Genomic DNA, 24,837 nt, shown 5'->3' with positions numbered 1-24,837 from the left:
AAGTTGAAATAATCAAATGAAAAAGTGTCATGAATTATTTTGATGTAATCACATCTTATCTTGTCGTGTGCAACAATTTGCTCAAAGCTTTATATAGTGTATGCGTTTCTAGAACATAATATATTTACACTTTAGGAACAAGGTGCTTATAAGATTTAAATAATCTGCATGTCATCAGACCCAATAAACCATCAAAATAATCCTTATTGTGTAACACTACAGTAGAGAGGAAGTTCATATGCTTCTTTATAGAGATCTCAATATAATCTACTTTAAAACTTCCGTGATTCATATAATTGTATTTTTACTTTACATAATAAAATATTGTATACTCAAGGCAAGTGTTTTTTGTTGTTGTTTATTTTTAACTCACAGCAGTTCTCATTGGTTGTTAAACCCATGTATGGCTATAAAATCAATGCCCAGGTTAAGCCGTTTATTTCTCCAGCAGCGTTTTCAGCGAGTGACTTAGCGTGTTTATCGTAGCAGACATCGCGGCTGACCGATGTGTCAACGCGTTAACGCTTTGGTTAATGGCGGCGCTTCCTGAAGCCGCCTCAGCAGCTTCCAGCAGACGCACGTAGCTCGTAAGGACCTCGTCCGCCCGGGCCACCACCTCGACCCGCTCGCTCGCCGTGCTCAGGCCTTCCACCAGTGACATGCAGGCTTGTGTCAGGCAGCAGAGCGTGTGGAAGCTGTGTGTCAGAGTGAGCAGCAGCTCCTCCGGGCTGCCGTACTCCTCAGCCATCTGGCTGCAGGCGCCGTTCAGCGCCTTGGCCTGCACGGAAAGCGCCTGGGAAAAGGAACCCGCATCGGCCTGGTCGACCTCCTGCTTCTCGCCTCCACCGCTGGAGCGTAGCACGCCGGCCATCTCTGAGGCATCCTTCTGTGCAACGGCGAATCCTGTGTGAAGGCTGTAGGTTTTCCCCTTCATGGACTCTACGTGAGCGAGCCGTGCTCTAAGGCTCCTGCCACTCAGGGCGGTGGTCGTGTTGCTCTGCTCAGCTTCACGGCCGGCTTGTGAGCCGGTCTCATCCGTACGACCACGAGAAGCTGAGTTGACGGCGACGCTTTGATCACCACCGTTAGCGTTTGCCTTTCGGCGCAGGAAGCAGCGGCTGAATGACCGATGGCACCGCCGTGTTCCTGCATCCAGCCTTGGTGTTGCTAGCTCTGCCAATAAGAGGGATGCTCCTCGTGCCAGGCCTCTCTCTGACGGGTTAGATGGGAATGAGTCGTGGGAAAAGCTCTTGGGCAAGGTCTTGGCAGAGAATGTCCTCTGGACTTTTAGATGATGCTGAGACTGGAAACTCTGGCCTTGACTCCTCCCTTTCAGTGTGGCTTTGGTCTTACCTAACAGTGCCTCCAGTCCTCTGGAACCTGGCACCATGGTGCTCCAGTTCCTCTTCAGCATCCAGTCCCTGTGTGGCTTCCTGAAGCTACCGGATGTCGGGTCGCATGGAGATTCACATGAGGGGAAAGCCAGGGCACGCGGGGCCGGCTCAGGACTCGCCTGTGTTCGCCCACGGGGTTCTGTGCTAGCTCTTAGTGATGAGGGTGACGTGGTGGCGGTACTGATTTTATTAGATGACTCTTCTCCAACATTCTTCAGCTGTGTGCAAGCTACACTAGGGGTAGTAGAAAAGAAAGAGCTGTTAAGCATCTCAGTTCATGTTCCCATCTGTTACTTGTAACATTCATAGGTTAGAATGTGTAACAGATTTATAAGATCGTAAACAGGCCTGGTGTTCCACCGAGTGATTCTGTAGTAGCTCAGCAATGTGCCCAGAAACTATGGGTTGGCTGAGCCTCGTTGTTGCTCTGTTGTTGTGTACACAAACACACCTAAATACACACACACACACACTTCTCTAACCTCTAACTAAGGTCCATACAGCCAATCTATTATTTCTACCACCCAGCCAAAAACCAGCCCTGTGAGAATTACCATGCATTATTTTGTGTGTGTGTGTGTGTGTGTGAAATGACGTGTCAGAAGTGTTGCCAGCTTGAGTAAATGTCTCCTTTGTGCTACAGACGTAGATAAGAGGGCACCCTCCGGTTTAGCTTTACCTGTGGTTTCCTTTATCTTTGCTACTCTGTGGCCGCCGCCCCCCCGCGTTATCCCAGGATCGCCGGCGGCTGCATGGATCCTCCTCAGGAGCGTCGGGTCGACGGGATGGGCAGCTTTCCCCTGGGCTGGGGGTCTCTCCTCAGCAGTGATATAGCTCAGCCCTTTGAGGGCGGACTCTGACAGAACATGCAGATTGTCTGCGGTGCAAAGGGGAGAATCCATGGGAGTAACACAGCTGCTGCTTCCTGTGCTACAGCCGGCATCTATAGAGGAACACTGTGAGCTTTGGAGCGAACGAATGCCTTCGCTCTGTATCGACGACACGCGCTTGCTCATGTGGTACTCATATAACCGTGTGACTTCCTGCTCGGCTGGAAGCACCTTCATTTGCTGCTTCTCGTTATCGTGTGAAGTGCCTCCCTCTGCGGAGACGGGTGCTTTGGATGGGGAGTGTAAATGAGCATTTAAGAGTTGGCCTCTGTCATTCGCGTCCTGCTTCTCTCCCTTTACTGTCAGTCTGTCTGTGTGGGAAGCCTGTGAGTCATTCACGCAATCTGGAGCGAGATTGTCTGCCATTTTGTGGCCAGACATCCTGTGCTGCCATTTCTGATTCCTGTCTTTCCAGTGAGTCCGCCCCAGATCCAGTTGATTCATGTAGTAGGAATCTCTCACGGTGAAAGCGTTATATTTCCCCACGAGATGAGGGAGCTCCTCCTTCGTGGATTCTTGAGACGACGCCTGAGATCGATCGGAGGATTCAGAGGTAGCTCCTTGGATTCTGCCATCTGCTTCCCTCTGCTTCCCTCTCTGCCTGCTCATCACTGAGCTCATGTGCATCTTACTGAAGTATTCACTAACTGATTTTATTTCCATTGTCTCTGGCTCCATCTCACTGCCATCTGAGTGAAACATCTGAGAGGAGGCGACAGCAGCCGATTTCGTTTCGTCCTCTTGATGCTCCTGCATAGCCGCCGCCGCGCCGCCGTCGTTAGGTGCACTGACCTCCGCCTTTTCCTCATTCAACGCTTGGTACCCTTCTGTCATGGCTACATGCATCCTCAGGTGGTTCTCCGAGTGTCTCTGAGCGCTAGTCAGCTCAGAGCTCTCAGTCATCTCGGAGGAATTTGTTTCATTTCCAGAATCTGAGGATTCAGGACTAAATGCTCGTGAAATTTCTACACCTGCGTACCACAGAAAGAGAAATGTAGTCAGCAACATAGAAAATATCACAGTTTACAGTCAAATATAATTCATGGTAATGAAATGGAGAAGTGAATGAGGTAAAAAAAAAACATGATATCAAGCACCAAAATGATGGCAGCTCTACGAATCTGAATCGGAGCGCCGGTGGAGACGTAAAATGAGCACGACACGGAGAATAAAGAATAAGAATAAAATAGAATAAAGAGGGGTTTCAATATGTTCTAAATTAGCAGCCGTCCTGTCGTTGTGCAGTAACCAAGAAAAACGATCCTCAAAACCAAACAAATCACGATGAAATGAACGAACACAAAGTATTTGTCACCGCAAATGAACGACGAAAAACACAAATGGAAACATAGAACAAAATGGGCTTTATTGAAAAGAGCAACAACAAATCAGAAGTGAATGGCTGGAACGCATGCGGCCTTAATGAATGAATGTTACGATAGTGTAAGGGGAACCTGCGCTGCTGTCGGACTGAGCTGGGCCCGGTTCCTCCGATGCAGCGAGGGCCTCCAGTGCCTGTAAGGTCGACACCACTGCATTGTTCAGAGGCTCTCCGTGACCCTCTGCCCTATTGGTGGGCACTGAATCTATGAGAGACACTGGAATATCATTGCAGGCCCCCTGGGCCCGGGTGCCGGCGCCCCCCTGCTGCTCCTCCTCGTCAGAGCTGTCCCTGAAGCCGGGAGGAGGAGCAGCAATGGCCAAGTTAAGAGAGTGCAGCAACACGTCACTGTCCTCCTCATCATTGCCCTCCGGCGGAGGAGGGAGGGAGGTCAGGTCAATGATGTCGTCGCTGGACCCCGAGAATGATAGTAACATAGGATTATCAATGTCACTCATCACCGTGTCCTCTTCGCAGCTGATGTCATCCTCATCTTCGGCGTCATCGGTAGTTTCTGCGTAGCAGATGTCATGCAGCAGGGGCTCCTCGATGCACTCAGTTGGGCCAAAGATTTTAGTGGCGTACTGATACCCATCCCCGTCCTCCATGGCGTCCATCATTTTATAGTCCTCCTCGAGACGCCTGTACATGGGGCTGTGATTGTCCACAATCTCTGGACCCTCATCCACGAGTCTCTGGTAGCCCAGATTTTGGGGATTTACAGTATCTAAAGGAGGATCTCCAAAGATAAAGGAGACTTTTGCATTCCTGGAAGAGTCTTGGGGTTTGGGCCTTGGGACATTAATATAGGTTTGGGAGCAGGGGATTCTGCAGCATTCCACTCTCTCTGCCATGTGCATTGAGTGTTGGGGCTGGTGGATCTCAGTTATGTAGACTGGATGGCCTTCACATCTCCCATAGTCCAGGTATTCACAGTGATGGTCAGAATAGTCCTGGCTGCACCTCTGGCTGTTTCTCTCTTCACATCCTTTATTAGGGGTGCTGTATGTGCACTCGATGGCCTGGTAGTTCTGCTTCGCTCTTGCTGCATGGCCTGCAAAGAAGAACCAACATGGAACCCTGTTTAGTTAAACACATCACTTTCTGATGAGTCATCGTGCGTTCATTTCACGTGCGGTTATCTTCATACTGTCTGTGTTTTTGGCCACGTTGAAGATGGAGCGCCGAGAGTCCACCAGTAGTCTGTAGTAGCCAGCAGTCAAGCAGGCCAGATTCATCGCATCAACGGACTCCATTACGAGAGTGATGGGCTGTGAAAAGAGGCGGAGAGAAAAGCTAATGAAAGAGCGGGGCTGTGGAACAAGGTTGTTGATGGCGTTCGGGTAAAACCGCAGAGCCCATCACTTTATAATGATCTGGAATAGTGTCATGAAAACAAAGGAATATCCATTAACCTTCACATCCAGAACATGCAGCTCCACCCTAACCCGGTTCTCATCCTCCGTGTACATCTCAATGCGGTTGACGTGGCTGAAATCAGCCAGCAGCGCCACGAGGTTGGTCTTGGTGTTAATCACATGGCTGATACCATATTTGGGCCCCACCAGTAACGTCACCTCCGTATGCTTCTCGCCTTGCTGTAAAAGGGAAGAGCGAGAGAGGGAGAGAGTCAGCACACGCATATCACTTTCTGCATGTGATGTGGCATATTTTCGTGTTGCATGCTGGCTGAATGTAATGCGACGCAACACGCTCGTGTTTCACTCACAATCAGGGTGGATTTAAACACACGTCCTCCATACAGCCTCAAGTCACTGAGGTACTTCAGGTAATGCACCTTTGCCTGCAAGGCTGTCAGCTTGAATGGAGAGGAAAGAATAAAGGCAGCGTCAGAGGCAAGCTGGGGTTTATAGCAGAATGTAACGTTTAGCCGAGCGGAGGCGATCCATCATCTGTTCTTTCAGCACATAACTCTCCACTAGGTGGCAGTCAAAAGTCTCCACAGCTGCGACGCACAGCAAAGAGCGGACGATGCAGACGGAAGGAGGGAGCTGGTACCTTTTTACCTGGAGGCACCAGGTTCTGGTTTGTTTTCAGGATGTGAGTTAGGGCCTTTTTGATGTTCTTCTCTTTCATGCTAGAAAGCACAGCAGGAGGCAGGAACGATGCCAGACCCCACTCCTTCCTGCAGAAGCGCCATTAATAAAGATTAGAGACAAAGAGTCAAAGCCTGACTACTGATTGGTTCACGTTACCCACAGATGGCACATTGATCAGCAAATCAAAATGATTGCATAGCCATTGGGCATGTTGCAGGCTGTGCAGCAGAAATCCCAAATCTGAGATCAGTATTGTTTAGCAGTGTCCTTTAAAATAACAATAGCCATATGAAGTCACGAGAAACCTCCACGGCACAATGTGGAATCCGATTTACTTACTCAATGTATTTGAGGGACACCTTCTGGGAATGTTTGGTATTGATGGTTAGAATATACATTTGCAGGGTGGCCAGGTGGAGGGCCGTGTCGTATTTCAGCTCCGACCCGAATCGCTCCAAAACAACGTCATTGCAACTCTGAAAGGGAGAGGAGCCAGCGAGGGACTGGGTCTGTGTTCTGAAGTGGCTTTACAGAAGCAGCTTTAAAATCGCTAATCATGAACTGAGTCTGCGTCCGCCGATACTCACCTGAACATAAAGGTACTCGAATGCTACGGCGTCTCTCCTGAGCAGGTCCACGGGATCCTTTGGGACGAAAGTGATGCGAAAGAAGCACTTCATTTTATGAGACCCTGGCCTCTGAGTCACCTGAAGCACAAGTCAAAAGAAGCGGAGCCATTAGTCAAGCTGTTGCAGCTGAAAGGCATCGACCAAGAAGAGACGGAACAACTGTTGAAAGATGGAGCATTATATGCCCTTTTGGACTGTGAGCCTGTTTCATAGTGATTAAATGAGCAGCTTGGTAAATAAACTCTCATACTAGAGTGTATCAGCGTAGCGTCTCCATCTGCCATCAGGCCTCCTTCCTGTTTAGCGGCACCCAGGAGGGCCGTCTCACCTGAGCTAGCATCTCCTGCTCGTGCAGCAGCATGAGTTTGCTGGCAGATCCCTCGGCTCTTTGCTCCAGCATCAGAGAGAAGTGCTCGATGCTCTTAATGGAGAGCTTTTCTTGTAAGGTCAGGATGACATCCTTTCACACGGACACAGTCATGGTTAATACAACGTGAGATCCGTGCAGATGCAGCAGCCTTGCTGTGCGCTGCCATGGCCGTAAATCCCTTTCACGGCTGCTCACACACACAAAGAACGCGACCACTACTGAACATGCAGTCAGAATTTCAACGAGCAAAGCGAGTGTGACCTGCTGACAAAGTACTTTCCGCTTCACAGTTAATTAAGTTCCAAATGCTTTTAGTTTGAATTATATTTTAGGTTCAGCTGAGGTTCCAAAGGCCACAGTAAAGAGAGACGCGTGTCCTTTATTGTACAGTACAATGAATATCTATAATAATCCAGCACTTTTGATTATGCAACTGCTTGTCATTGTGAAGTTCTTTCCAGCACCTACCTTAATGGATGTGTTGCTGTCAAATTTAAATGATTTAGTCTGCCCATTCTCCAGGTACACTTTCAGAACGTTTGGCATAAAAAGAAGAGAGTTGTCCTTCACCATTTCCTGAGGATAGAATTTGAATCGCTTGAGAAACCAAACCGATTTTTCACCCGACTTGTTTATATGCAGTAGCTGAAGTGAACGAGCTGGGTTTTAAATCTCTGACAGATCTCATTTTTCCATCTGTTTTCTGAGCTGTAGCTTCATATCCAACACACACACACACACACACACCTACACACACACACACACACACACACACCATATGAGAGTAGTATCAGTTTTTAGATGTAATTCTCACCTTAGCGTCGACGTTCTCATCAAACTCTTCATAATAATGTTAATTAGCATGTTTTTTGAGCTATAAAGTCACAAAAAGATGCATCTTTTATCATCACTGCTGTCTGGGTTTACGTATTATACGGTCTTCTTTGCTTAGATGATTTGACTCCCTGATATGTTGCCACCACATGTCTCCTATTCAGTCTTTCAGTAACACAGAATGAGTCAGTGACTTACCGGGAGCTGACCATTAACGATGACCTCTTCAGCAAAGCGGACTTTAACAGGATTAGTCTTTAACTTGGCCTTTTTGGCTGCGCTGATGAATGCCGATTTTGGTGACTGTTGGAGGGAAAGAAGAAAAAGGAGACGTGAAGGTCAATCAGTTGGTCCAACTGAGGGATACAGTATGTTCTCTTCCTGAACATGAGAACCTCAGATCCCTCCATGTTGGGCTGATGTTTGACAGGTATCTCCATGTCAGAGAGAGGATGCCTTCGCTGGCAGTGGGTCAACAAGGCTGCTTAGAAACATGTGGGAAACTAACACAGTTGCAGGCCGGAAAAAAAGGATCTTCATGGGCATTTGAAAATATTGTGACATATTGCACTAATCATTTCTGCAAAAGAAGGCACATTAAGTCACTTCTCTTCATGCAGAGCTTCTGAAGCAAAATTATTTCTTAAAATGCAGAGTGCATTTAAATCCCACATTTAAAAATCATATCAATAAGCAGATGTGTTGTTTTCTGTGAGCACGCAATGAAGATGTGCCTATTTTTGGAGGGAATTCAAGCATACTTAAATTTCCACTGACTTATTATGTGAACTGTAAACAAAGGCTGAACATGTGCTCGTGGCTCCTTGTGCTCATCACCATCTGGAGCTCAGTGGCTGATCTTAAATGTTGATGTGGCAGGTTTGTCTGAGGTCTGATGAGGATCCGAAACTAAGACAGGAAAAGGCTCGGAAAGGCCAAAGTGCCTGGCCTCCCTTTGAGCTGGTACAATGCTGCACTAACTGCTAAAAGCATGCTACTAAAACGCCAGAATGAACACATCCCAGAACACAAATATCAGAACAGCAGAACCCACAAACAGCCCATTAGAACACAAGTGATGCATTTATATAGGATGGAGAAACTTACTGGGTACGGCTGAACAACAGTCAACAATATGGACTCCTTGCAGCTCCTGTGACACACACAAACACATAAAATGATTTTCATTAAAAATGTTGCCAAGGGAAATCTGGAAATGCTTCATTTTTCTTGTCGTGCTTGAGTTATGAATGCTGAATGGCAGCAGGGGGGCTATTGCACCCTGGTTTGTCACTGTGTATTGTATCCTTTGTGCAGAGACTGAATATTCAAGGCCAGAAGAGCTGCAACAATGTGGTGACACGTGTCCCTTTGCTAACGCACTGCTTAGAGACTGCCTTAAAATTCATACGATTTTAAATCACTATAATCACTATAAGTTAAAATAAGATAAACTGAGCTGAATCGCTTTCTATGAACCCACACAGGTATCCCAAACCTTTGAGTCTCATGGAAGGTTCCTTGTTCCTTGTATTATTAATAATAATATTATTATTTGTATCATTACTAGAAATAATTTTCAAATCACAATGCAACTCTATTGAATTCATAAAATGTCATTTTTTTACATTTAAAATTTTCACCTCCACATTTTCTTTATCAAATAGATTTTAAAGAGATAGATTTAGCTGATATTACAATAAATATTAGTATCCTGTGTTGACAAGGCATTGCATTCATGGGAAGAGAGTTCGTGTTAGAGTACCAGGTTGCATCCTGTAAAATGTGGCAAACATGCAAACTCTGCAAAGTCTGTGTGAGCGCCACCCTCTCTGAGAAACAATGCTTCACTCAATAAAGAAATATGGTGGCTTAAGAGAGAAAGGCTGGCGTTGAAGCCCTCAGTCATGGACAGTGAAACGGCATCTCAGCCTGGAGTGCCGTCATACCTGACAAGATCAATAACCCTCTCTCTTGGTCCTGAACTGACCGGCTCATCATTAATCATGATGATCTCGTCCCCTGGGATCAGCTTGCCTTCTGATGGACCTCCTGCAAGCACACACACACACACACACACACACACACACCAAAACCATAGTAAAGTGGTATAAAGCAGAATCTTTCCTGATTTCCTGTCTTTTGTGTCAATAACTGTTAACTCAATGAGCGCTGCTAAGTTCAATGAATCATCAGCGTTAGCTGTAATGGGGTTTCCTATCTGGCTCCATTTACAGGGCACTTCATCAACCCCTGGGGCGTGTTCATGATGAATGGAGAAAATCCCTGTGGCATCAGGACTCACCAAACAGCTTGGGTTCTTTACCTGGTGTGACTGAACGGACCACCACAGGTTTCTCACTGCCTGCCACAAATCCAAAGCCAAGCACTGGATCTCGTCTCATCTCCACCTTCCGGGGAGTTGGTGGCACAAACCTGTCCCCATCCAGACACACCTCCTCCAGGGAACTGCTCTGGGACACGTGGCTGTGAGAGGGAGTAAAACAAACGCTGTAAAACATTGTTTACAATGATCATCACCAAAATGCAGTCATCTGTTCCTGGTACGATTCCCAAAGTTTCCTCAAAGTTTCATCTCGATCCGTGCATAACGTTTTGAGTTATCTTGCTAAGAGACAAACAAACCAACTCCGGCGAAAACACACATTTTGCATGCGGATAATCTTTAAGCACGACTGCAAATTAGAATAAAAAAACAACAACAACAAACTCAACCGCTGATGCTTTTCCCCCTTGTGTCTTAACCTCCTAAAATATTCAGAGACAAGATCTCAGATAGCGTTTTTAAATAAATAGCATGGCCTGAAACTGGAACATGTGGGTGTTAATAATCAATCTCTGTAGTCTGTGTTCTTACCCTGCAGACATAAACGCTAGTCACAGCTTCCTGTTGTGCTTTGCTGTGCTACGCTAATGATACAGGACAGTTCAATGAGGCTGCTGAAACCTCCTGCCTGCAAAGTTTCAGGTTTATTATCTTGATAAAGTTAAATCCTGGCAGCAAACCAAACAGTGCAGCTTTGAATCTTGTGCATACTGAACAATGCATCCTTTCAGCAAAGCTATCTTTCCTTTGTGAAGTCGGCTGATATGCACCGACTGTAGCATTCGGCTAATCTGTGATCGGTTCTTACGGCTTCTCCCTGGCTGTGAAGGCAGCGGCGTCGGCGCCGTATGTCGCCAACGACGTTGGTTAATTAAAGCTGTCAGGAGACAGTGTGCGATTCACAGTTATTCTTGACACATTGTACGATTCTCCACTAAATAGTAACAATTAATCTTTCGCGGGACAAAGACGCAGTGAGTATCTGTCAGTCGCAATTCCAAAACTATGAGAAAAACAAGGGCAGCAAGATGTTCGAAGTGTCAACAGACAAGCTGGAGGAGGATTTAACAATTCTTTCCCAGAGCTGCAAGCCAGAACATGTGATCTGTCGTTAGGATGCAGAAGCTGCGAAGCAGACAGCACACAGAATATCACAGCATACAACCTTTGCCTTTTTAAAAATCAGAATCAGAATACCTTTATTGATCCCGGCGGGAAATTCTTTTTGCAGCAGTGCACGCTCAAAAAAAAACTAATTAAGAAGAAATTAAGACTATGCACATTTTATGGTGATATCAGTTGTGAACTAGTGTTAATTTTCACATTTACAGTCTTAAAACAGATATTTTATATGTACGGATCAAATGCTTAATTCTTAAAATCAGCCATAAAATTCTAAAGACCAGAATACAGAACAAAGAAAGACTAAAATTAAAACTATACTTAGGAAGTATAAACTTTAACCAATTCAAGTAAAAACCGGGGTTTTATTGTTAGCGTTGGGGTTAAGAGGTCTGCAGCACAAAATGGCTGCGGCAAGAAGACTTTACTTGGACTTATAATTAACCATCTAAATCTTAGACTGCAATTTACGTCAAACAGCAGAGACACTCTGAGCGAAGAAACAGTCTCCTCTTTTAGCTCTGGATAAAATACTGAAGAGGAGCCTCGTGGTCATCAGAGGAGCGCGTACCCTCAAAGGCCTCCCCTGTTTAAATATAGGTAACGCATGTCTGACTGGCCAATGTAAAACCAACTGAGTACTTGAAGGTTCCTCCAAATTAAGACATTTTACCTAAATCTGACTGCTTCTCATTACAAGGACGATTGTCTCATCGTCCGCCGACATCCTTGTTGTGCTCTTTATGCAGAAGAAATGCAAATGATGGTTCTGCAACAATATGAGTTAAATTATAAGTTCAAGATTGTGTGCTTTCATGTTATTAAACATCTCTGCTGCATGGATTCTGATTTCTGTTTGTTTCCACATTCAGTGTGACAATGATTGAATCCAAACAATTCTAAAAGTTAATACAATACTATGCATTATACAAAGTGAATAAAAGAGAGTGAGTGCAAATGTCCAAAAAGACAGATAGGGTTTGTCATGAGGTTTCATTAATATCTTTGTGGCTGTAATCTATTACCTATTAGGAGTGAGGCACATCAGTGAAACTAAGGACCCAAAACATATACGGTATGTAAAAATACCGTATATAACACAAGTTATTTACAAACATGCATGGACTAACTGCTGAAATAAAGAGCAACCTTCAACACAGTGTGGAATCGTGGTGTGGGTGGGCAAACAGGCGGGCAACGGAGCGTGCAAGGCCTGCAGTGACAAAAAGATGGACATAATAAGATGACGCGTTATCTCTGAAGCGTAAAGGTGATTTAAGGAGAAACCTGTTATCCACTCCATTACATTCAAATACCTTTAGTTCCCCTCAGTATTTAAAAAATCTATTTAAAAGTACAACAATAAAACTTGTGTAATTATATTTCTGTGTTGATATATAAATAAATAAAAAAGTCCTACTGCTTTGACACAGCTCATACTATGTTGATGCTGTAAAGGATCTATTAGCCCTGCCTGGAACATAACCTATTTCTGAATTATACAATTCAGCTGGTTTTTATTGTGTGTATATATATACAGTATATATACTTATTTTGCTGTCTCCTCTCATTGCTACCACCTCAATAAACCTCAAAAACCCTGAAATCTATTTTTGTCTATTAAAGGCTATGAATGATTTAGTGAAGTTTGGAACCGCTCTTGAATTCACTTCGTCACCTGTGAAGACAAACATCCAGTCTGTGTTCTCGTGTCCAGTCTTTAACGTCGCCGCACACGCTCTATTTGTAGAGGATATTTACTTTTACTTACTATTGAATAAGTCTTGATAATATACTATATCTATATTAAGCAGCTTGAGCAGCACTGCAAATACGATGCTTTATGCTCTGATGCTCTTCTGCCACACAGACTAGACACGTGTTCTACGTGGAGATACAGGTGTACAACAAATTTAGCATTAGCCCCTGCAGTCCTGACCAATATGGACAGCCCAGCCCAAAATAATCACAAAAACAGTCTTTTGATGGTGCACAAGTCTTACTAAAATGTAAAAGGCATGATGTGGAGCCGATGCGCCTCCACAAGCCGCTTCAGGCAGACACTCTCTGCATACAGCACTTCCACTGCTCCTTACTTCTTACGTAACTCCTCTGACATCATGCTTCTCTTGCTATAACACTGCATGTGTGACAAGCGATCCTGTTCGGTAAGCCATGCAAACGTTCAGATGCAGAGCATATAGAAACAACTGTGCACGACATGCCTTCAGAAATATTAAAACCGAGGAGCATGATACCAATGACATCAGCAAAATGTTAGCAGAAACGGTGAATTCGAGGTTGGACCGCTGGTCACAAATGCAATGCAGTAATAGTTTAAGACCTAGTTCTAATGCACATTGCAGGTCAAAAGAGGACAGATCGGCCGAATCAACAGAAGAAATAAAACAAGCAAGAGATGCACTTGTTACACTGGTAACACACACATACACACACAGAGAGAGCGAGATAGAGAGCGAGAGGGAGAGAGAAAGCCAGCAGGGAGTTTCATTTTACCTGCCCGCGCAGATACCCAGAAGTGCCAATTACGACAGATCAATTACACTAATAACGCAATAACCCAGCATCCTCTGGGGAATGTGCCGACTCAAGGATGAAAACAAAGTCCCTGCTCAGGTGGATCTCTTCATGATCAGCAGCGTGCACGCTCCAAAGCCCTCTCCCTGTGTTTGGGCGACTGCACTAGTGGAACTGTGGGTGTGTGAGAGTGTGAGAGAGTGAGACGAGGCGGGGGCAGAGTGTGTGCAGCAGCGGAGGGAACAGGGAATCAGTATTCTGAATGCACAGATGGAGACAGTGTGGAGGCAGTGACGCGGCTGGAATAATCACGGGTTGGCAAAGCATCTGAAACATCTGGGATGGAGAAAGCGCCCCCTCTGTTTCTTTAAACACAGGGCACTTACTTGATGTAGCAGTCACGCCCCTCTCGACTTGTGCCCATGTCCCATCCATTAGGGGGTCCCTGTGAGGCGCTCCAGGCCCCTGATGGGGGTGGCCATGCTGAGGATTTGGTTCTGTGGCTGCAGAGGAAGAAAGGGAATGACATTCATCACTGGTGCTCCTTTTATCATGTCCCATTTAAATTATAATACGGTTACAATAAAAGCATGGCACCTAATTCTGAGGGTAACAAAGAAAATGCAGCTCGGAAATGACTCAAAACAATCAAAATAGTATTTGTCATAGAAACAGGATGAAGTGATTCAAGCCGAGTGATAAGCGAATGACAAACAGTCACACTCGGTGAATACAAATCTAATTAATTAGGTAAGCCAGATGCGCACTGGGATTTGTCAGGCCTCACTCTTGTGCTTTGAGAGGCATGAAATTGGTTTCATTCCTGGATGTCAGCACGTTCTTTGTAAAAGAAGCCCATAGGACGTTTCTTATAGAGTGGTTATTTGATTTGCATAATATCATTTGATAAAGTTTATCAGAGAGGACGCCAGCAGCCATCACCATCTTAAGTTGTCACAAACCAATTCCTTCTGGGATGTTGGACTGTGACTGTCGAAATCTCAATTTCAGCTGAATTTCTAGCTCTGCAAGTCAAACGCTGCTCCACAATCATCCTCTTTACTTGTGCAAGTAGTGCAGAAGCAGCGTTTAAAATGTTTCCATCTCTCTTTATGTGTGTAGCACCCCATCGTCTTCCTCCTTTTATTCTCTGTCCTTGTTTTTGCAGGCTGGTGATGCTACGAAAGCCGTGGCAGTACGTTTTGTCACTTCAAAGTCTTGTCTGTCGTGTAACAGGGCTCTTTACATTCCTTATTCAAAGCTCCGCTTTCTTCCCCTCGAAATATTTCGCCAGTTACTGTACTGACAAGAATCATTTTTTTATCCACGTGTTTGTCTGGGCGTCCTCCTGATGACATCTGTGACATTCTTAGAAATGAGAGATTTAATCTGAGAGGAAAAACGAGTCAGGCGCTGGACCAAAAATTTTCTGAGGTCACGCCAGTCAATTAACACAATACACCTCCAGCACCTGGAATGAAATCACAATTAATCATCATAAGAACATTTCACGTTGCTCTACATCTGAAAAGCAGGAAGCGATGAGATTCTTTCTTCAGTACGGTGGCGTGTTTGGGGTGTTTCCATTTGGATATGGATTTATTTGACCCAGTGTGCTACATTAGCCTCTGTTGTGTGTATTTAGAATACATTTCCTCAACTCAAATGATGTGTGTGTGTGGACACAACTGGACTCTGTCTGGCGCTTCTGAAGCCATGCTTGCCACATTGATGAATCGTACCTGTGACCCTCCGACGCCTCCGGGATCAAGCTAAAGGCAGCGTTAAAAAGAGCTGCATTTGATGTTGCAGAATTTGGGTCAAAAGTGATGTAACAAATGAAAGGTCGAATAATTGCACTATATAATATAATAGTATACAGCCGTAGCAGGAATGCGTTTGAAGTTTTTTCAGAGGTTCTGCAGGATACTGAAGCGTATTGTACTTACAGTCTCAGATGCTGGACCTTCAAATTATGTTTCTCAACTGACCAGCTGTCCCACAAAATCCATTTTGTTTCTCTCAGCCACAATGTCTCCGTCTTAGCAGCCCAGTCATAGATACTGTGATCTTTGATTTTGTTTGTCTGCAGACCGGAGGAACGGCATGCCACCGAGTCGTCGCTCTCCAGATTACAAAGCTGCTGAAGGTTCACCCACTGGTGGACAGTGAAACTGATCTTCCTCAGCGAGGATGAATAAATGATGCCTGCATAGTCACATCGGACTAAGTAATCGAGCGCCAAGTGGGCAAGCCAATCTGCACAATTCATGAAAGAGTTACCCAAGGGTCAGTGGGAGGAGAATTACAAGCAGATATTGGAAGTTGCGTTGTGAGAGGAATTGAGGAAAATGAAGAGGAAAATGACTTGTTTGTGCACAACTCTGACCTATATTCACTATGTAGCTACAAGCAAAAGGTAATCTCTTCCAGCCACTAATAACTAAAGGAACATTCAATATTGCTCCTAATAATCAATAAATGGCAACAACATGAATGAAGACCTTTGATATTCCGGCAAGCAATGATTTCACAGTTATTGTCTTTCATGCAAGTTCATAAGTGGTCTATCGGACGATAAGTGTAGGTGTCTAAGAGATCGGGAAAATATCACTTTCCAGCCCTTTATAAAACGTGCACGAACAATCTAATCCTTACTTTATCGCAGGAATTCACTTTCACTTCCATCTCCTTGAATACAAAGTGTTTGTGAACAAGCTGCGGTGCATTTGTGAAGGAGGACATCACGATAGGAACAGGGAGGAACATTTTGATTCCTTTTACCCTGCTCTTATTGGTTCTTGACGCTTTCCCAGCATGCACTGGGAGAGGAATAAACATCCTCTCCCGGTCCACAGAGGCGTATCAGTTTTCTTCTACATGCGGCGTCATTGGTTACTCATCGCACTACTCTCTTCTGCTGCAGCCAGTCTTGTATGTGACGGAATCCAGAGAGCCAGTCTCATAGGATCTGCTGAATCAGCAAGCCGATCCCCTTTGGTTGAGCAACATTCGGAGGTTTCTGCTGCAATAAGAAACTGAGTCATGCTCGACTCGGAACAAAGTTGAAATAAAAATAAGCTTCACGTTCACGTCCTTTGAATGACAGGGAGCAAAGTCATACAAGAATAAGCTAAGACACGGTGAGGAGGCAGAGGCGCCGCTGGCGCTGTGCTCCCAGGTTAAACAGAAAATCTGCTCCAGAGCAAAACCCATAATGTGATTCTGTTGGGATATGAACTCTGCAGGGAGACGAAGGAGATGGCCGTCTGGGAGCGGGGCGGCTCCGACAGGGAGGAACCGCTGTCATCTCAGCTCACTAAGTTCCCAAACATTGCTGAGCATTTAGTCACAAAATGGCCGGACTCCATGCTGATCTTCTGTGACACACACATTGCTGTTTATCCACATGCTGTGTTCCTGTCATACGAGGCAAACATAATGACGTGACCTCAGTAAAACTCATCAGACTCCTGCTCTAATGTTGAAATGCTCTAACTCACTTCTGGATAGGAGCGTCTTTTTCCCTCGCTTTTCTAACTGAATATCGCATTTCTGTGTTTGTCTTTGGAAGCACTGATATTGTTGCCATGGGAAACTGCACTATCCTGAGCAGCTTTCTGTTGGCTCCACACAGCAAGGTTTTTTGGTTAGTTAATCTCCTCTGTGAGGGAATAAAGCGGCATCGGGGAAACAGCCCATCCACTTTGATCCTCCTGCTATTTTACTGTGAGAGTATAAGTCTATAGTTTACCTGTCTGAAGCTGCAGAGAGACGCTGCCTGAGCATCACAGTGGATAATAAAATCACCTATCGTACTTTTCTATCACACCACGTCAGCTGTTAAAAATAATGAAAGCATCTGTTATGTCATCATTGCACTGCATTTTCCCGGGGCCTGCTTTGCTTAGCAGGGCTCCGTGTAAGACATTAATGAAGCATAGCGGTGGACAAACCCTGTGGGCAACTAGACTTGGCTTCTCACGCACCTCATTGTGTTACTCACTGCATTAATGCTAAAAGCTCTGAGGGACAGAACAAAATAAATGGCCGGCCTGAGACCTCATGCACCGTCCAGCTGGCTCCCGTTTCTGACCCTGAGCCATTTCTGAACAGCTTCAAATAACAGATCTTTCAGTCTTTGTGTACTCTGATGAACATTTAGGCTAATCAATTTGTGTCTAGCCCAGTGATTTCCTGTGCAAAAAGTTTGCAGATGAACCATTACTCACAAAGTCCAACTTATAGATTTTTTTTTAAACACGAACATGATTAAGGTCATGCAGTCCAGAAATGTCCCATGCAGAAAAACACAAATAGCAAATCCATTCATTTGAATGAGAGGGTAAAACACACACACAAAAAACCCACAATATCATCACATAATACTTAATGATATTTTTAATGCAAGCAATCTTCACCACACGTACATTTCTCAGCGACCATACTGAGTCTGCCATCGCTCTGATGGAGTGATAATTGACAGTACCCATTAATCACATTCATTATCTGCACCCATGGGATGCATTTAAAGTGTCACAGCTAAATTAAGCCAGAGTTCTACGTGGAAAGATTAAAACATAGCTGCTTAAAATACTTTGGTCAAATGACTCAAACTTCTTGTTTTAGATGCAGAGAGAGAGCAAGAGTTTGTTGTCTTTCAATAAACGAATGTCAAATGTGTAAAAATGTTTGAAACACAACCCCCAAGAAAAGGAGTGTATAGTAACTCATAATCAGAGATAGCATTGTTCAGCATGACGAACAGTGACGGGATGCACTGGTGTCGGTGATCCACTGGGAGCTGCATCATGCTACCGTGCTGAGGAATGCTAACTGAAAAACGATGGTCTGATGAAACAAAGTGTTACTTTAGGAAGAAAAGCTGTGATTAGCATCCAGAAAAATCTGTAGTTGTTCACTAAGCTTCAAATCTAAAATGAATTGCTGTGATTTTGTTAATCAAAATTAATCTCTTAATAAAAAATACCAACGCCGTCTGTTGATGACTCACATGCGATGAATAGTCGTTCCTGTGACATACACAGCTTCTGATTTAATATTTCACATTTACAGGATTAGCTGTTCCCATTGCTCGCTGCCTGTAGCCAAATCCCTTGGGAGGATTACCATCCACGGGTCAGATCAATCTCGCAGGCCGATGGATGCTAAGGTGAGGTGTCACCATGACAATGAGGGAATCTTTCATAACTTGGAAACATATTCTTATTGCAAACTTGATGTCCTCCAAAACAAACAGACAACATTTACATTTTTCATCTAAGACATTTTTCAAGCGAGGAGTCGACAAAAATAATAAAAAATGAAGAAATATATTTTATTTTTTAAATCTAAACCAGCTTTGATGTGATGTGTTCATCCTCACTTTCACAAATTGATTAGATGACAGCTGATATTGATTCTAATGACCAGAGATGAATGCTTTTTAACTCATTTGCAGAAACAAGATATGTTAATATAAAATATGACTCGACTGTGTATTTGTCATATTTGAACGTTAAACTTTAGCTGAAGTGATTTAAAATCTGAAACCAACGTGGCCGACTCGCCAACACATGCATGTTTTCATGACGTCCCTAAACACGTGACGCAGCCAGCCTCAGTCTGTACTGTAGGAAATGTACCAACTTATATACAGACAGTTTAAATGAGCTGCATCGGCTGCTGAGTCCACCTCCACTCCCACTTAGCTCACGTGCTCGTTCATTTCACGTCACACATGAATGCACAACTTGCTCTCTTAATTATCCAGCTTCACATGTGATTCCTGTGTGACTCTCCAAACCGTGCCTGTATGGACGTACATTAACCCCCCCTCCAATAGGCGCATTCACAGCCAGGCAAACACACAGCAGCATCCATCAGACTCACCCGGCCAGCTTTGGCATCTTCACAAAGCTGAACACATCCATGTGTGCTGCAGACAAATCTACGATCGACTTCACTCCGGCTCCATCGTCCCACGTCCGGCCGCGAGAAATAAGTGATGCAGGGGAAAAAGTCGAGCTTCCACAAGTCAGGTTGAGAGATTAGTCCTGTTGTCTTAGCTTCTGCATGGCTGAGTGATTAGTGTGTCCTCATCTCAGCAGCGCATGCTCCCAGCCCATAGAAAAGGATCCAGCCAGGCAGTCCCCCCACCGCTACATCCTTCAAAGCATGCCTGTGTTAGCTGCGCTAAGCCACCTTCATTTCAGTTCTATTGCGGTGGAATGATGTGTGGGAGCCGCACAGTAACAACAGCTCTGGGAAGAGAGGCAGAGGGAGCCAGAGCCGGGGGCAGGAGGAGAGAGGGAGGGACAGGGGTGGCAGAGATGGTGGTGGGAGATGAGGGTGGAAGAGGGAGGAAAGGAGAGGATGTTGTGTGTGTGTGTGTGTGTGTGTGCATGGAAGCAAGGGCCACGAGAAGGCTGCAGTAGGCTTCCAGAGAGTAGACTGGGAAAGAGAAGGAAGAGAGGGGTGACATGACGGGGACAGACCGGAATGATGCGCGCCTAATATGAGTGTTGATGCGAAGGACACCCAGGAGGACCTGGTGTCTCCTCCCAAGCTGCTGTTTCTGCCTCACAGATGATATTCAAATAGCATGTAAACCCTTTTAAATGTTTCACCTTGCAGCCCCATCAACCAGTCACAAACGGGAATATCACCATTCATAAATCAAACACACTGTGATCCAGTGAGGTTTGATGTTTCTCCGTGTGGCTCAGACAGCTTTGACAAAAAGAAAGAACCTCTCGCAGTCAATAGAGACAAGTTAGTCTTGATCATTGATGGGGAACACAGCCTCACTTCAAATGCGTTCTATAAAAGGCACCTCCACATGTTAAATTGGGCTTGAATACGGCTATTAACCATGAACAAAGAACACAGCCCAACCAAATGTTCTTCAAGTGTAAACAGAAGATGATCCTTTACTCAGACACATTCAGTGCAAATCTCTGCTGGGAGCCTGGCAAAATGCTAATCACTAGAATCAATAAAAAACTTCAGGTAGTAATAGATAAACAGACACAAGTACATAGAATGCACAATTAAACAAGGATTTGTTTCTGCTTCCACCGTCGAGCAGCAACTGTCCTATATTAGAGTGCCACAACTTGTAAGGCTCAACGCAGGGTGAGTCAACGTGGCTTTGTTGAGACTGATACATGCAATAAAAACTGTCACCTCATTTTAGCTTGTTCCAATGGAAAACTATGACTAGATGGGAAACAAGTGAACCTGTGGGTTGTCCCTGACAATCCACAATCAATTTATGGATTGACTTGATGCCTTTGTTCAAAAAAAGTTTCAAACACATTCTAAAATTCACTTTTATGACATCTGCATCTCAGATAGATAGAATAGAACAGGCTGTTTTGTTGCTGATGCTGATTTTGTGTGTCTGTGTGTGTTGCATACACAAATGCATCAAGGATGCGCTGATGAGCATGGAGAGCATTGAATGTAAGACTCAGCATATTCTGGGTAGCCGTGTTTGTACAGGCTCCGGGGCCAGCGGCCAGCATGAGTGGCAGAGGCTATTAGAGTCAGACAGAAGCGTGATCTAAGGCGACCACGGCCAAAGCTTTCACCGCTAGAATCCTGCTGCCCTGCTGATCCCTAACGCTCCGCCCCCAGAGTCACACTTTAAAAGCTGGTTTCTGTTGTTCTGTACGGCTCCACGTAAAACCTGAGAGCGCTCAAATGTCACAGCTGCCTTCGAATAAAGTAGCTTGCTTGGACAAGGCTAAAATAATTAGAGCATAGCCACTTTGAATAAAGTGCAAACCACCGTAGCCAGATAGAGGGCAGAAAGCAGCACATGAAAGCTCGCTGTTATGCGGACACATACAGACTTAGGCTTATGAGATAAAACGCCGACTAAGCAGCAGTAAAGACTTCATTGTGCAGCACATACATGACTGTGGCTTTCACTGGACTGTGATGACCTGATCCCAACTTAGCATTATTGGGTCAGAGCCGAGCCGGCCCTCGCCAAGCCTCCTGGACCGTCTCATCGGCAGCGTTCTGTGCATTCTAAGTACGCATCATCCAATGAGCCACCTGGACTTTTCCCATATGTTCACTCAACGTAAATCATCCCCGAGCCACCGTTGATTTATGCGATGAATTAAAGCGTTTTGGGGCAGAAGAGTGGAGCTCTGAATGCTGCGTGCCATGAATATTCAGCGCCGTGACTAATTGAGATAAGAGCTGAAGTGTTACCCGAATGAATAATGTCGTGCTTTTGAAATGAATATCAGAGATTTGGTTTGTCAATGTCACTGCACTTGGTAACAAAAGGTCAAAATGGCATTTGGAGGCTGCTGTTCAGCAAATGAAACAAGATGAAGGCGAGGCTGCCAAAATGCTTGTGCCTGCTTCTAAACATGTTTGGTAGCGTGTATCCAACTATACTTCATCGTATAGTTGGATATACTGGCCCGGCAAACCTCACACAGCAGGCACTGGCCAGATGGTTGGGGGACACCATGGACATGTTGATCTTTCAGAGCTCTACAAGCTGCTGTTAAGCATCTCAGACACATTATTTTTCTGATTAACTTGCTAAGTAATCGATATCTACCTAAGCACAAACATAACTTTCCTTTTAAACATAGAACTGCAGTCCACAGATTATTATTATGATTATTATGAAACACAGCTTCCCGCTGTTTCTCCTATGAAAATGCGGGTTTAAAGGGTTTATTAATCCAAGCGTAGAAAAACTTCCCATGGAGTCTATTGTTAATTGTCACCAAATGGATTATGTAAAGCCAAACTGCTGCTTCCTCTAATACATTCTGTACCGTCTGATCAGAGCCGGCTGAATTATAAAGCGAGCGCAGAGCACCGGTCAGAGTACACTACTACTCACTGAATGACGGTGAAGATGCCGAGATCGCTGTCCTCCGGCTCCATTGCTGATGACAAGCCTTCACAGCTGTTCTGTCTGTCCATCCTCTCCAGGCCCTTCAGGTGTTCCTGTCGTCGCTCCCGACTCCTAAATTTGTCCTTTTTTTAAATGAGGACTTTCCATAGACGACCACTTTGGCCAGGCTTTTCTACCCAAGTCATTCAGTTATGATTACATACAGTACCCCTGTCCTACTGAGTGGCTGGGGCCCGGGGGGGGGGGGGGGGGAGCTCGTTGCTCCTGCCTCAGTAATGAAATAGCATCACATTCCGGGCCAGTGCGTCAGACAACGCAGAGCGATCAATGGTGAACAGCTGGACTCATGAGCTGCTGTTGGGGAGGCTACCTCAACGAGCTCTCGTGTGAAATGTGCTGCTTTGGTGCAATTCACCTGCGGTAGAGTTCTGCTCAATTCTACTGGCCCGGCAAGAAGATATGAATCACATTTTAGTGCCTGAAACAACATCTCAGCGTTTCATCCCAACGGTGTAACTCACAACATTTCAGTATACAACCAAGCGGCAGGATGCGAAATATTAATCTGATCCCTCTAAGAGGCATTTGGAGATGTCATGTGTTTTACCATCCATGAAAGCTTAGAAAATTAAGCTCCAACCATAATCCAAACCCTGTCACTATCTGCTCGCCACCTGTCACCTTTAACAGAGCCAAACCTAAATCCTACATAAACCAACGCATTAGAGCTTCACCTAAATGTCATGCAGTGGCATCAGGTATTAGTTTATTATTCATATTGTCAAATGCAGCTTGTCATACTGCATTCTTAAATCGAATAGATCTAGCGCTGGAATATTTCTCTCAGGTGCGACTTTTGGGATTTTTAAGGCCATGACATGAGCGTTCACGCTGCGATATGGCATGCAGACGCGCTCATGCGTGAATGGCATTCACACTCTTCCATTACTTATGAACTGAGGCACGTGTCTTGGCCTCTGCAGGCAACTAGAATCGCTTGCATAATCTGTCCCATGGCATGTACGTGTCACAGTCTGTGGAGGGCCAGGTTCAAAGTGGGTTTCACAAAAACACGCCTTGCTATATATATGCATCCCGTGACAATATGGAGTGCTGTGAGGTTAAAGCAGTAAACAGCATGCATGTCTATGAGATAAATAGTGTACATGAGTCTATTGGATCGTGTGGCTTGTCGACACCCGCCCCTGGCCCAGTGTGCATTGCACGAGTGTCCTGTTATTTGTGGCATTCAGACCAGACCACTTAGAGTGGGGTTGAGTAGGGGATGCTCGAAGCACAATAACCCTGCACAGTGCACACAACTGCACATCACATTTAGCATATTGTCTTGGGGTCACAAAAGTGCTGCATTAAAATGGGGATGATGGGCAGTGCGTGTTCTGGAACCGATCTCATCTAACGTGCTGCTCGCTCTGCATGAGGGGATGGCTCATTTGTTTCGTTAAGACAAAGTGAAGCCGCGCGCTTCATTGCAAGTTGCTTCAACAGCTTATTTGATGGCAACACACAGCTCTGACAGCATGAATAATTAGTCAAACAAACTTAAGGGCACACGACACAAGAGAGTCCTCGTGCTGTAAAGTGACATAAGCAATGGTGTCTATGCTTCCACATGCAAAGTTTGTTACCAGTTCATCAAAGCAGATTTGTGCTTCACATAATAACTGCAGGCGGCTCGGTGGCGCAGTGGTAAGCACTGTTGCCTCACAGCGAGATGGTCGCAGGTTCGTCTCCGGCTTGTGGCCATTCTGTGTGGAGTTTGCATGTTCTCCCCGTGCCTGCGTGGGTTCCCTCCGGTTTTTCCGGCTTCCTCCCACCTCCAAAGACATGCAGCCTAGGCTGATTGGTGACCCTAAATTGTCCGTAGGTGTGAGTGTGTGTGTGGCTGGTTGTCTGTCTCTGTGTTGCCCTGCGATGAACTGGCGGCTTGTCCAGGGTGTACCCTGCCTCTCGCCCATTGACTGCTGGGATTGGCTCCAGCTTGGCCCGTGACCCGATAGCGGAATAAGCGGTGAGAGAATGAGAAATAATAACTGCAAGGAAGTGACTTTTTCATTACTCTGTGGAGCAGAACAAACAGAAGATGCACTCATTTGCATAAAATGATGAGAGTTGCACCATGCAGAACAGGAAGACTCTAATGAGAGTCGCTGCATACTCCCAACTTAAGGTTATAGATGTATATTCATAAAGCTTTAAACTGCACTTTTTCCAATAATGTGATTTACACTATTTGGCTAAAAAATTTAATTGGGATAATTAATGTTTTTGCAATCACAGGAGATTGCAAAACAGGTCATTAATCCTAATTAATTAAACAAGTTGGGATCTCATTAAGTCACAGCGTTCAAAGTC

General features: G+C 45.1%; 1 protein-coding gene across 1 annotated transcript; it reads right to left on the bottom strand.

The window, feature by feature from the left end:
- Positions 1-436: 436 nt before the first annotated feature.
- On the bottom strand, positions 437-19,498 carry frmpd4 (FERM and PDZ domain containing 4). The gene is made up of 17 exons (XM_068746224.1): positions 19,458-19,498; positions 13,952-14,068; positions 9,885-10,045; positions 9,508-9,610; positions 8,666-8,711; positions 7,757-7,861; positions 7,193-7,300; positions 6,683-6,814; positions 6,313-6,432; positions 6,065-6,201; positions 5,685-5,811; positions 5,395-5,484; positions 5,081-5,263; positions 4,816-4,936; positions 3,739-4,719; positions 2,074-3,255; positions 437-1,623 (listed from the first exon to the last, which is right to left on the bottom strand). Exons 1-17 carry the CDS (start codon positions 19,496-19,498, stop codon positions 437-439), a joined length of 4,941 nt encoding a protein of 1,646 aa, XP_068602325.1.
- Between the last annotated feature and the right edge of the window lie 5,339 nt (positions 19,499-24,837).

Source organism: Brachionichthys hirsutus, chromosome 12 (assembly GCF_040956055.1).
Source record: "Brachionichthys hirsutus isolate HB-005 chromosome 12, CSIRO-AGI_Bhir_v1, whole genome shotgun sequence".
Taxonomy (NCBI): Eukaryota; Metazoa; Chordata; class Actinopteri; order Lophiiformes; family Brachionichthyidae; genus Brachionichthys; species Brachionichthys hirsutus.
This window is presented reverse-complemented; position numbering and strand designations above follow the sequence as displayed.